This window comes from Pleurodeles waltl, chromosome 1_2, assembly GCF_031143425.1.
Source record: "Pleurodeles waltl isolate 20211129_DDA chromosome 1_2, aPleWal1.hap1.20221129, whole genome shotgun sequence".
Classification (NCBI taxonomy): Eukaryota; Metazoa; Chordata; class Amphibia; order Caudata; family Salamandridae; genus Pleurodeles; species Pleurodeles waltl.
The window spans coordinates 99,588,437-99,601,651 of record NC_090437.1 but is presented as its reverse complement, the minus strand read 5'-3'; the positions used below and the strand labels follow the sequence as shown (position 1 = coordinate 99,601,651).

At 45.3% G+C, this 13,215-nt stretch overlaps 1 protein-coding gene across 8 annotated transcripts in view; it reads right to left on the bottom strand.

Moving 5' to 3' along the window:
- Positions 1-13,215, bottom strand: part of LOC138297158 (tyrosine-protein phosphatase non-receptor type 9-like) — a 766,145-nt gene that overhangs the window by 394,410 nt on the left and 358,520 nt on the right. For all 8 annotated transcript variants that reach the window (XM_069236649.1, XM_069236659.1, XM_069236681.1 and 5 more), the window contains one exon: positions 11,683-11,788. In XM_069236649.1, the coding sequence (XP_069092750.1) occupies positions 11,683-11,788 (106 nt within the window). The remainder of the gene's footprint in view (positions 1-11,682; positions 11,789-13,215) is intronic.

Here is a 13,215-nt window from a genome sequence, read left to right as displayed (position 1 = left end):
ATAGTGCCCATGCAATGGAGTGAATATGTATGTACGTTAAGAGTTTATAATAATTATTTACAAATGTACAGATGTTTAAGATTTATGATCTACTTCTAAACGGCTACAGGCTTCCCGGGGAGGTGGGAGGGTACATGTGAATCTGCAGCGACTAATGCCACGAACAGATGTACACTGGGTAAGTGACATTTTCAGTTCGATGGCATATGTTGCTGCAGATACACATGTTTGGCATAGACTATAAAGCAGTTACCTCCCCTAAAAGCGGTGGTTTAGCCTGTAGGAGTTGAAGTAGTTTGGAATAATGTTCTTAGTACAGCTTGGCCCACTGTAGCTTGTTGTGCATTTAGTACGTCTACACAGTAGTGTTTAGTAAACGTATGAGGCGTAGACCAGGTTGCAGCCTTACATATTTCGCTCATAGGAATGTTTCCTAGAAAGGCCATTGTAGCACCTTTCTTTCTGGTTGAGTGTGCCTTTGGTGTAATAGGCAATTCTCTTTTGGCTTTAAGATAGCATGTTTGAATACATCTGACTATCCATCTAGCAATGCCTTGTTTAGAGATTGGATTTCCTATGTGTGGTTTTTGAAAAGCTATGAACAGTTGTTTTGTTTTCCTGATTAGCTTTGTTCTGTCAATGTAATACATTAGTGCTCTTTTGATGTCTAATGTATGTAGTGCCCTTTCAGCCACAGAATTTGGTTGTGGGAAGAACACTGGCAATTCTACTGTTTGATTTGAATGGAATGGTGAGATTACCTTTGGCAGAAATTTTGGATTTGTTCTTAGAACTATTTTATTGTTGTGTATTTGAATAAATGGTTCTTGTATGGTAAATGCCTGTATTTCACTTACTCTTCTGAGGGATGTGATTGCAATGAGAAATGCGACCTTCCAGGTTAGATATTGCATTTCACAGGAATGCATGGGTTCGAAAGGTGGACCCATGAGTCTTGTTAAGACGATGTTAAGATTCCATGAAGGAACTGGTGGTGTTCTTGGTGGTATAATTCTTTTTAGCCCTTCCATGAATGCTTTAATAACTGGTATTCTAAATAGAGACGATGAATGAGTAGTTTGTAGGTAAGCAGATATTGCTGCGAGGTGTATTTTTATAGACGAAAAAGCGAGATTTGCTTTTTGCAAATGTAGTAAGTATCCTACTATGTCTTTAGTAGAGGCATGTAATGGTTGGATTTGATTGGCATGGCAGTAGTAAACAAATCGTTTCCACTTAGATGCATAGCAGTGTCTAGTGGAAGGTTTTCTAGCTTGTTTTATGACCTCCATGCATTCTTGTGTGAGGTCTAAGTGTCCGAATTCTAGGATTTCAGGAGCCAAATTGCCAGATTCAATGATGCTGGGTTTGGATGCCTGATCTGTTGTTTGTGTTGTGTTAACAGATCTGGCCTGTTGGGTAGTTTGACATGCGGTACTAGTGAAAGGTCTAGTAGAGTTGTATACCAAGGTTGTCTTGCCCATGTGGGTGCTATCAGTATGAGTTTGAGTTGGTTTTGACTCAACTTGTTTACTAGATATGGAAGGAGAGGGAGAGGGGGAAAAGCGTACGCAAATATCCCTGACCAACTCATCCATAGAGCATTGCCTTGTGATTTGCGGTGTGGGTACCTGGATGCGAAGTTTTGGCATTTTGAGTTTTCTTTTGTTGCGAACAAATCTATCTGGGGTGTTCCCCAAATTTGAAAGTACTTGTTCAGAACTTGGGGGTGAATTTCCCATTCGTGGACTTGTTGGTGGTCTCGCGAAAGGTTGTCTGCTAGTTGGTTTTGTATTCCTGGAATAAATTGTGCTATTAGGCGAATGTTGTTGTGAATCGCCCACTGCCAAATTTTTTGTGTTAGGAGGCACAATTGTGTTGAGTGTGTTCCTCCTTGTTTGTTTAAATAATACATTGTTGTCATGTTGTCTGTTTTGACAAGAATGTATTTGTGTGTTATTATGGGTTGGAAGGCTTTTAACGCTAGAAATACTGCTAACAGTTCTAGGTAATTGATATGAAATTTTGTTTCGTGTATATCCCATTGTCCTTGAATGCTGTGGTGATTGAGGTGTGCTCCCCACCCTGTCATGGAAGCATCTGTTGTTATAACGTATTGAGGCACTGGGTCCTGAAATGTCCGCCCTTTGTTTACATTTTTGCTGTTCCACCATAGAAGCGAGAGGTATGTTTGGCGGTCTACCAACACCAGATCTTGAAGTTGACCCTGTGCCTGTGACCATTGTGATGCTAGACACTGTTGTAAGGGTCGCATGTGTAGTCTTGCGTTTGGGACAATGGCTATGCATGATGACATCATGCCTAGAAGTTTTAGCACAAATTTTGCTTGTATCTTTTGGTTTGGAAACATAGCACTTATTACCTTGTGGAATGCCTGCACTCTTTGTGGACTTGGAGTGGCAATTCCTTTTGATGTGTTGATGGTTGCTCCTAGATATTGTTGTGTCTGACACGGTTCTAGGTGTGATTTTGTATAGTTGATGGAAAACCCCAGTTTGTGAAGGGTTTGTATGACAAATGTGGTGTCGTTTGCGCATTTTTTTACTGTGTTGGTCTTGATTAGCCAATCGTCTAGGTAAGGGAACACATGTATCTGTTGTCTCCTGATGTGTGCTGCTACTACTGCTAGACATTTTGTGAACACTCTTGGTGCAGTTGTTATTCCGAATGGCAACACCTTGAATTGGTAATGTATTCCTTTGAATACGAACCGTAGGTACTTTCTGTGAGAAGGGTGTATTGGTATATGAAAGTACGCATCCTTTAGGTCTAATGTGGTCATGTAATCTTGCTGTTTGAGCAGTGGAATGATGTCTTGTAGTGTGACCATGTGAAAATGGTCCGATATGATGTAGGTATTTAGTGTCCTGAGATCTAATATTGGTCTTAATGTTTTGTCTTTTTTTGGAATTAGAAAGTACAGGGAGTAAACTCCTGTGTTTTTTTGTTGTACTGGTACTAACTCTATTGCATCCTTTTGCAGTAGTGCTTGAACTTCTAGTCCTAAAAGTTCTAAATGTTGTGGTGACATTTTGCGTGTTTTGGGAGGGATGTTTGGTGGGAAGTTGTGGAATTCTATGCAATAGCCATGTTTGATTATTGCTAATACCCAATTGTCTGTTGTAATCTGTTGCCAAGATTGGTAGAATTGGCTTAGTCTTCCCCCCACTGGTGTTGAGTGAAGGGGTTGCGTGACTTGAAAGTCACTGTTTAGGTGGAGGTGTTTTTGGAGTCTGGAATCTTCCCCTACTCCTTGGGAATTGACCCCCCCTATATCCCCTGAAACCTCCCCTTTGGAAGGAACCCTGATATGGTGTGGTTCTTGTTTGTTGGCTGGTGGTGTCTGTGGGTTGGCCACGAAACCCCCCTCTAAATGGAGTTTTTCTGAAAGAGCCTCTGCTCTGCGGGGAGTAGAGTGCGCCCATGGCCTTGGCCGTGTCTGTATCCTTTTTAAGTTTTTCAATGGCTGTATCCACTTCAGGGCCAAAAAGTTGTTTTTCGTTGAAGGGCATATTAAGGACAGCCTGCTGGATTTCAGGTTTGAAGCCTGAAGTGCGGAGCCAAGCGTGTCTCCTTATGGTGACAGCAGTGTTGACTGTTCTCGCTGCAGTATCGGCTGCGTCCAGTGAAGAGCGGATTTGATTGTTTGAGATCGTTTGTCCCTCTTCAACTATTTGCTGCGCCCTTTTTTGGTATTCTTGGGGAAGATGGTCTACGAGAAGTTGCATCTCATCCCAGTGAGCGCGGTCATATCTGGCCAGCAGCGCTTGAGAATTTGCGATGCGCCACTGGTTGGCTGCCTGTGATGCTACTCTTTTTCCTGCCGCATCAAATTTTCTGCTTTCTTTGTCCGGAGGTGGGGCGTCACCAGATGTATGGGAATTTGCTCTTTTGCGAGCTGCCCCTACTACTACGGAGTCAGGTGGTAACTGCGAAGTAATAAACACTGGATCTGTGGGTGGTGGTTTGTATTTTTTATCCACCCTTGGGGTGATGGCTCTTGATTTTACGGGCTCTTCAAAAATTTGTTTTGCGTGCCGTAACATCCCCGGTAGCATTGGGAGACATTGATATTGGCTATGTGTAGCCGAGAGGGTGTTAAATAAAAAATCATCCTCTATAGGATCTGAATGCAGTTGGACATTGTGGAATTCTGCAGCCCTAGCCACCAGTTGTGAGTATGAGGTACTGTCCTCTGGCGGTGACGGCTTTGTGGGGTATGAATCTGGATCATTGTCCGGCACTGGGGTGTCGTATAGGTCCCAAGCGTCTTGATCCTGATCATCTTGACTTATGGTAGTTTGCGCTGGTGAGTGCATTTGTGGCGGTGTTTGCGCCGGCGATGCCTGTTGTAGTGGAGAGGGCGGAGGCGTGACTTTTTTTACCACTTTGGCTTGTGGTTGTGCGTCATCCTTGAGGAGACTGATCCTTCTTTTCCTCATTATTGGGGGAAGGGTTGATATCTTCCCTGTGTCTTGCTGGATGTACAGTCTCTTTTGTGTGTAGTCTGATTCTACACTTTGGAGCTCATGTCCAAATCTGTGCATCTGGCCACTTATTCCTTGTTCCTCTGAGTAGGATGAAGGTGTGGTATTTTTCGGCGCCGAGAGAGAATCTTTTTTCGGTTTCGGCACCGACAGAATTTTTGTTCCTTTCGGCATGGATTCTCGGTGCCGATGTTTTTCGGTGCCGGTATCTTGTTTTTGTCTCTCGGAGCCGCTTTCTCGGCTCCGAGGTTGCTCCATGGCGGTCCCTCGACCGGAGTCGGGTGTCTTCGCTATGGGCGTGCCCTTTTTCGGCGCCTTCGACGGGTCGCCTGTTTTATGGGTCGAGCCATGGCCTGTTGGCAGTGGCGTCCCCTGGGCTTTCGTTTTGTCGATGGTTTTACTTTTCGACGTCTTACTCACAGTTTGTTGCTGTTGTTCGACGTCGGAGTCTCCGGATTCTGATTCCGGAACCGAGAATGTTTCCTCTTCGTCGTCGAAACGTTGTTTTGTCGGCGTGGACGCCATTTGTAGACGCCTGGCTCTTCGGTCCCGGAGTGTTTTTCTGGACCGGAAGGCTCGACAGGCCTCACAGGTATCCTCCTTGTGCTCGGGGGACAAGCACAAGTTACAGACCAAGTACTGATCTGTATAAGGATACTTACTGTGACATTTTGGGCAGAAACGGAACGGGGTCCGTTCCATCGGCTTCGATGTCGCACGCGGTCGGGCCGACCAGGCCCCGATGGGGGAATCGAAGCTACCCCAAAGTCTTCCGATGATCGGTGTCGATGTACCTAATTATCCCGATACCGAACGGAACAATACCAACGCTTTCTTCCGAGATTCTGACTAACTTTCCGAACCGAAACACGGAGCGAAAAGGAATACGTCCGAACCCGACAGCGGAAAAAAACAATCTAAGATGGAGTCGACGCCCATGCGCAATGGAGCCGAAGAGGGAGGAGTCCTTCGGTCCCGTGACCAAAAAAGACTTCTTCGAAGAAAAACAACTTGTAATACTCCAAGCCCAACACCAGGCAGCGGACTGTGACAAACATGTGTATCTGCAGCAACATATGCCATCGAACAAAACGTTTCCATTTTGCAGCATAACATGCTCTGGTTGTAGGTCTACGAGCATTCCTAAGAATGTCCATACGTTCCGCAGGCAATCCTAAGTAACCAAACTCTATGACCTCAGAAGCTATATCAGAAGGTTGAGTGACTTGGGGCCTGGATGTTGGATCTGTCCTTGATTTTGAGCGAGAAGGTCCGGCCTGTTGGGAGCTTCTCATGGGGAACTACTAAGAAGTGTGGGGAACCATGGTTGACGGGCCCAAGTGGTAGCTACAAGGATCATGGTGAGAGATGTCTGCCTGATCCCCCTGACCATAAATGGAATGAAATGGATAGGGAGAGGTAGAAAAGCGTAAGAAAATATCCCTGATTAGTTGATCCACAGAGCATTACCCTCAGATAGAGGGTATGGGTACATGCAGGCCAAGCTTGGGCATTTTGCGTTTTCTGCTGTGGCGAAAAGGTCTATCTGCGGTGTTCCCCACTTTAGGAAGTATTTTTGAAGGACTTGCAGGTAGAGTTCCCATTCATGAACTTGTTGCTGCATCCTACTGAACAGGTCTGCATAGTATTTGCCCGTTCCTGGGAGACACTCTGCAATCAGGTGAATGTGATGGTGGACAGTCCACTTCCATATTGTTTGATAGAGTTGTGACAATTGAGACGACCATATTCCCCCCCCTTATTTCTGTAGGTAATACTTGGCTGTCATGTTGCCCTTGCTGACTAAGAAAATCGTGTGAAAGGTGATAAAGAAATGCTTTCAGAGCTAGAAATACTGCCTAAAACTTGAGGTGGCTGATAAGTAGAGATTGGTGCCTGAGATCACAAAGGCCCTGTACTGTGAGGTCTTGAAGGTAAGCGTCCCAACCCGTCAGTGATGCATCTGTGGTCAGACTGACCCGAGGCACAGGGTCCAGAAAAGGCCACCCTTTCAACAGGTTGGAGGTGTTCCACGATTGCAGAGAGAAGGGAGTATGGAGGTCTAACACTAGATCTTCCAGGTGACTCTGACTGAGACCATTAACAAGACAGACGCTGCTGTACGGGACGCATGTGAAGTCTAGCATTGGGAGCAACGGCAATCCAGGAAGCCATTATCCCTAACAGGTGCCTGATATTCCTGACTGTGTATGTACGATTCTCCTGATACTGGGGAAGAAGAGGCTGAAATCTGTGAACCTGAGCCGGATTAGGGTATGCTAGCCCCAACTCTGCAATGAGAATAGCTTCTAGATTGGGCTGTGTCTCAAGAGATTGGTGATGGGAGTTGACAAAGTGGATTGTGAATCCCAGCGTATGGAGCAGGTCTGCTGTCAACTGAGTGTGATATTGGCATTGTGGTACTGTGCTGGCTTTGATGAGCCATCACCTAGGTAAGGGATCATGTTTATGTTTTGTTTTCTGAGGTGTGCTGCGACTACTGTGTAGCACTTTGTGAAGATTCTGGGAGCAGTCATGACTCTAAAAGGCAGGACTTTGCACTGGTAATGTTTGCCTGCAACCACAAATCTTAGGTACTTTTGGTGTGGAGGGTTGGATGGGAATATGAAAGTAGGTGGCCTTTAGATCTAGGGCTGTCATAAAGTAGCCTTGTTGTAGAAGTGGAATAATGTCTTGAAGAGTAACCGTATGAAAGTGTTCTGAGAGAATGAGTGGTTTAATGGTCTGAGGTCCAAAATAGGCCTGAGAGCGCCGTCTTTTTTGGGAATTAGAAAATTTAAGGATTATACCCCTGATCCCTGGTGTTGTAAGGGAAGAGGCTCAATAGCCCCTTTGAGAAGAAGGTACTGACCCCCTTGCTTGGGAAGTGCGAGGTGCTCGTGGGATAGTCTGTGAGAGCAAGGGGGAATATTTGGAGGAGTGGTAATGAGTTCCAGACAATAACCATGTTGGATGATGGAAAGGACCCATTGGTCTGTGGTGATGTTAGCACATTCTGAAAGAAAATTTTGGAGTTGTCCACCGTCAGGTGTGGAGTGGAAGGGGGGGGGGAACGGAGACAGTCACTGCTTAGCAGTGGAGGTAGAGCCTCAGGAGGCAGTGCTCTTACCTCTGCCGTTGTTTTTGCCTCTGTAGGACACCCTTAAGAAACCCCTAGAATAGGTGGGTGATGGCTGTCTGGTTTGGGAGGTAGACGCCTCTAAGGATGTGGATCTTTAACCACCTCTGGAGGTGGGACGACAAAAAATGCCCCTTTGTGTGGGGTACTGTAGAGCACCCATGGCTTTAGTTGTGTCTGTCTTTTTTCAGCTTCTCAAGAGTAGAATCCACTTGAGGCCCAAAAAGATGTTCCTTATCAAAGCGCATGTTAAGCACGGCCTGCTGGACCTCTGGTTTGATACCAGAGCATTGAAGCCACCTGGGCCTCCTTATCAAGACACTGATATTGATGCTGCGTGCAGCTGTTATCTGCGGCATCTAAGGCACAGTGTATGGAGTTATAAGTAATGGTTTGCCCTTAGCAACAATTTGCTGCCCTCTTCTGCAGTGCTCTTCTGGGAGAAACTGGAGGAGCTCCTCCATTTCATCCCAGTTTGCCCAGTCATACCAGGCTAGTAAGGTCTTTGGCGATACACCAATGAATAGATGCCTGTGCAGCCACCCTTTTGCCGGCAGCATCTAACTTCTTACTCTCCTTGTCAGAAGGAGAGTCCCCTGTGGCTTGGCTATTGGCATGTTTTCATGCAGTGGTGGCTACGATAGAAGCTCGAGGGACCTGTGACCAAATGTATACTGGACCAGATGGAGCAGGCTTATATTTGTTATCTACTATAGGGGTGATATATGTAGAGCAGACGGGCTCATTCAAAATGTCATCAGTGTGACGAAGCATGCCAGGCAGCATGTGGAGAAACTGGCTATCCCTATGGGTAGATGTGAGGTGTCAAACATAAGTCCTGTTTGATGGGGTCCCTCTGCTGCTTCACATTGTGGAAGGTGGCTGCCCTTGCCACTACCTGCTGATAGGATGTACTATCCTCTGGTGCTAAGGGGCATGCAGAGTACAAATCTGGGTCACTGCTCACTATGGGGTCAGGTCATATGTGTCCCTTGGGTCAGGGTCCTGCTGTGTCCCACCCACATCTTCCCCAGTGTATTAAGGGGATCACCAAGGAGTAAAATCTCCTGCAATATGTAAGGCAGGTGAATGGGGGTGGAGGAGAAGGAAGTGGAGGAGATGGTGGATCAGGAGGAGGAGAAGTGTCCAAGGCCTCTTGAAAGGACAGTTTCCTCTTCAAAAGTACAGGGGAGAAGCAATAATGTGGCCTGTACCCTCCATAACGCGCTGCCGAGCATCCATCATCTGCAAAATGGGTTCCACAGGTGAAGGTGTAGCTGAAGAATGACTGGAGTCTTTCTGCCCCAATGTTCTTGGTTCTGTGGTATTTGATACCAAAGTTTTTGGTCGGTGAGATTTGATCGTCACCAAAGTGGAGGTGGTAGCTTTTTGGCTCGAAGCAGAAGTACTCAGAACCGAACTTTGGAACGAGATGGCAACAATGTCTCAGACCGAGGTGCCTGAGGTCGAAGACGTTCTTTTGGTCTTGGCTATTTTGGGAGATGAGCCAGAGGGCGGGCAGCCGAAACAGCTTTTCGGATCCAGCCATGGCCTGGTGGCAGTGACAGTCCGGTAACCTCTGCAAGGGGATTTGTAATAATCTTAGGGCGGGCAGGAGGGGCCACGGTACTCACAGGTTGTGCAGATGCTACCTCATGACTTTCGATATCTGACTGCACGTCAGAGTCCTGAACCGAAAGGCCACCTCTTGCTCTAGCTCCTCCTGGGCGTGTTCCTCCCCAAAGATGTCCGGGGCTGTCATCCCAAGTCTTGTGTGCCATTTCCAACCGATAAGCTCTTCGGTCCCGAACGGTACTCTTTGATCGGAAGGATTTGCAGGCGTCGCAGATAGCTTTCTGGTGATTTGGAGAGAGATAAGTTACACACCAGATGTAAGTCGATGTGGGGAAATTTTGCATTCACCGAGGAGAGAAACACAACAGAGTTCCAGCAGCTCAGCATAATGGTTGGTGCAACGTGTTAAAGTAGGTGAGGGCACCCCGGAGGGCACATTGTCAGTGCCCTGACCGACGAGTGGAGACGAATGAGAAGATAGAAATACGCAATCAAGAAACAATAAGTTCGATAAAGAGAAGACGGAAAGAAAGGTTTCAAACTGGAACAAGTCAAAAGACGGAGACACAAACGTCCGAACCGGATGGCGGAGAGAAAACCTAACAAATGAGTCGATGCCCATGCGCAGTATAATCGAGAAGGAACCACTTGATCCTGTGACTCGAAAATGCTTCTTCGAAGAAAAACAACTTGCAACACTCAGGACCCAACACCAGATGGAAGGAGTATGTGTATCTACAGCCACAAATGCCATAGAACATAAGCTTTTCACCATAATGGTATCAATGGGCAATAGTAAAATATTAGATCATGTCAAGGGAAATGTTTCATCACACACTCTTAGTTTACTGTTGGTGACTGGCAAAACGAAGCCTGGATCCCTCTGTAACTTAGGAAGCCGGTACACCTGCCAATGGGGTCTATCACTTATGTGTGCATTACGAGCAGCTTACCAAAAGAAAAGGTATATCGCCATGTGTGGCATAACTTACAGTGGAGTACTGGTGTGTGAGGAAAATCCAGCCCATTGGGACTTGGATCTTGAGTGCCCATTAAGAAATTAGGCATAACTGGAGGAAGTCTGTAATACTGAGTCTTGAGTCCCCCGGTATTTCTTCATACATTTCCACTGCTTTCAGAAGCTGAAATCACAGTTCAAAAGTAAAGAGATCTGAAATATTCACAGAAACCTCAAAATTCCGATGGGTCTGACAACTTTTGGTACTGACCCTAACAGATTTGAAAGGCCTTTTGCAACGATGGTCTAAGCGTAGGGTCCATCATGCACCAGCTGTTATCGGTTTCACATCTCACCCAAGTAAAGCGGTAATGCAGAAAGACGACCGTGATGATGCTTCAGCAAATGTGGAACTGTCAGTCACCCTTCTCAGGGTCGCACAAAACACTGAGTCTTGCCTAACCTTGTTCAATGACCCTGGCAAATGAATTTGAAACAACACCGCTAATGCATGTCTTTTCTGGGGAAACACAACCAATTCATATAGAATATGTAGACAAGGACTTCCTGAAATACAATATTCTGTCTACCCAGGAGTGGCATTTTCAATCTAAAGAGACATGATCTTAATTTCTCTTGTATCCGGGAGAGAAGGACCCAGAATGGTAAAAAACAAACAAAAAATAATTGTTGACAGCTTTCTGAAAGCGTTCCCTTACTAAAAACATGTTTATTTTCTCCTGGAGGTAACTGGCTCCATCTGTCAGTTCTAATTTGTTCTCTCACAACTATTACCTTTCAATACTTTTTCTGCAGTTCTGTACGAAATTGTGGGCTTTCTCAGCTTCAAGCAGTCTGTCATGAAGCTTCTACAGCAAAACCCTTTTGTTTTTAATGCATGGCATCCCCCAACACGGCTTTCCAACCTTTCAACTGTTATTAGAAGTAGTGTAGTCAACTATGGTTTTTGCAGTGCTGTCAGTACTACCAGGTGTTTCAGTGAACCTTAATTTAATCGGCAGCCCGCCTCTCCATCAACCTCATCTACATGGATGTTTTACCCCTGCAGTGGATGTTGAGACTCACTAAGGACTCACTCCTATATTGTGTTCAGCTCTGCCTACCCCTACGACAGAAGATTTAAAACATTCTGGGTACTCTAGTACTCCAGGTTAACCTGTGAAATTTCCATCAGTGTGTTTGAGCAGCTGGGGCATGAAAATAGGCTGAGACCACATAAGACAGCCCATTACCATCCAAATATGGTTTATTACGGAAAATAAAATTATTGTAATCTCAACATGAAGTCAAGGATACAGAATACAATTATTACATATTTTGCTGCTGTATTTCATTTTTATGTTTATAAGTCAACATTGTTCACTTACATTGATGTGATCTTTTGTAATGAAAACAGAGGTTAAAGTCCCCTGAGACAAGTCTGCACTACCAGAAAACATGCTAAGCTACAGAATTTGTTACCAAGAATAAAGAATACATACCTTCAGTAGATTTAATATTTTAACACAAAGCTCATAATCGAAATTCCCATAGTTCGAATTTGTCATGTCGTAAATGAAAATTAATCCATTTCGCTGTGATTCCACTCTGTAAAAAAAAAAAAAAATTGGTAAAAATTTATATTTTGGCAATCAAGTGTTGTCTTACTGATGAAAGATAGCCCAAATGATACTCCGGTATCTTAGCAAAAGGGGTATTTTAATAATAAGAAAAATATTTTTGCAGATGAAGAAGGCAGAACTGGTGAATGGAGTTATATTATTTCTGCCTTCAAATATTTATGCTCCACACTAATGAATTATTCTACTGAGGCACCAACGGAAGCAGCTGCTCTCTACTAATGTTACTTACCTTCAGTAAGGCCTTTTCTGGTCGACACTATCTAGCTGCAGATTCCTTAACTCAGCATTATCCCCAGGCATCAAACTGGATCCAGAAATGTTTTTTTCCAGCAGAAACCCTGCAGGCTGGAAGGTGGCGTTTTTCGGCTCCGCATGCCATCAAAGTTGGTGCCTGGCAGATGTCCAGGACCGGAACTCCACTTGCTAACGCAGTGATCAGAGCCTTGGTTACGATGGAATGAGCGTGCAAGTCCTCAGGGGGTTGCTTCTTTGACAACGCGTAGCAGATTTTGATACAGAGCACTATCAAATATGAGATGGTCTGTTTCTGTACCACCTTCCCTTTCTGGGGTCCAGCATACCCAACAAAAAGTTGTTCGCCCACCCGGACCTCTTTTGTTCATGCAAGGTAGAACGACAATGCTCTTTTTGGGTCCAGCCGGTGGAGTCGCTCCTCTTCTTTAGAGGGATGAGGTGGAGCATATAAAGGTAAGTAAGGTAAAAGACCGGGTAAAAGACTGACCTATACGGAACAGGGTCACCACCTTCGGTAAGAAGTACGTTTGAGTCCAAAGGACCAGCTTGTCCAGGTAAAATGTAACATAAGGAGGGTGCCCCGTTAGCACCTGTAACTTGCTAACCCTCCTAGCAGATGTTATTGTCACAAGAAAGGCTGTCCACTTGATAGTAGTCAGACTTACATTTACAGAGAAGTTCAAAGGGAGTGCACATCAGATAGGTAAGAACCAGGTTGAGTTCCCACTGAGGCAATATGGAGGGGACTGGGGGGAAACATATGCTGAAGACCCTTCAGAAATCTATTTACAATAGGGAGGTTTGAAAAAAGAAGGCTGATTTGGTAACCACAGGAATACTGATACACCTGACAAATAAACTTTCAACGTGCCCAATGCAAAGCCCTTCTGGGCCAGGGTGAGAATAAACAAAAGAACCTGTGAAAGAGGAGCAGAAAAGGAGTCATCCTGTTTTTCTGCACACCACGCCACAAACTTGACACAATGGCAGTCTTGGTTGAGGAGAATCTTGCTGACTAAATGATATTACAAACTTTGGCCGGAAGGTCAAGGGATGTCAACTGTAGCCACTCAATCTTCACGCACGAAGGTGGACCACTGGCAGGATCAGGCGCAAGACCTTTCCCTGCTGTTGCGA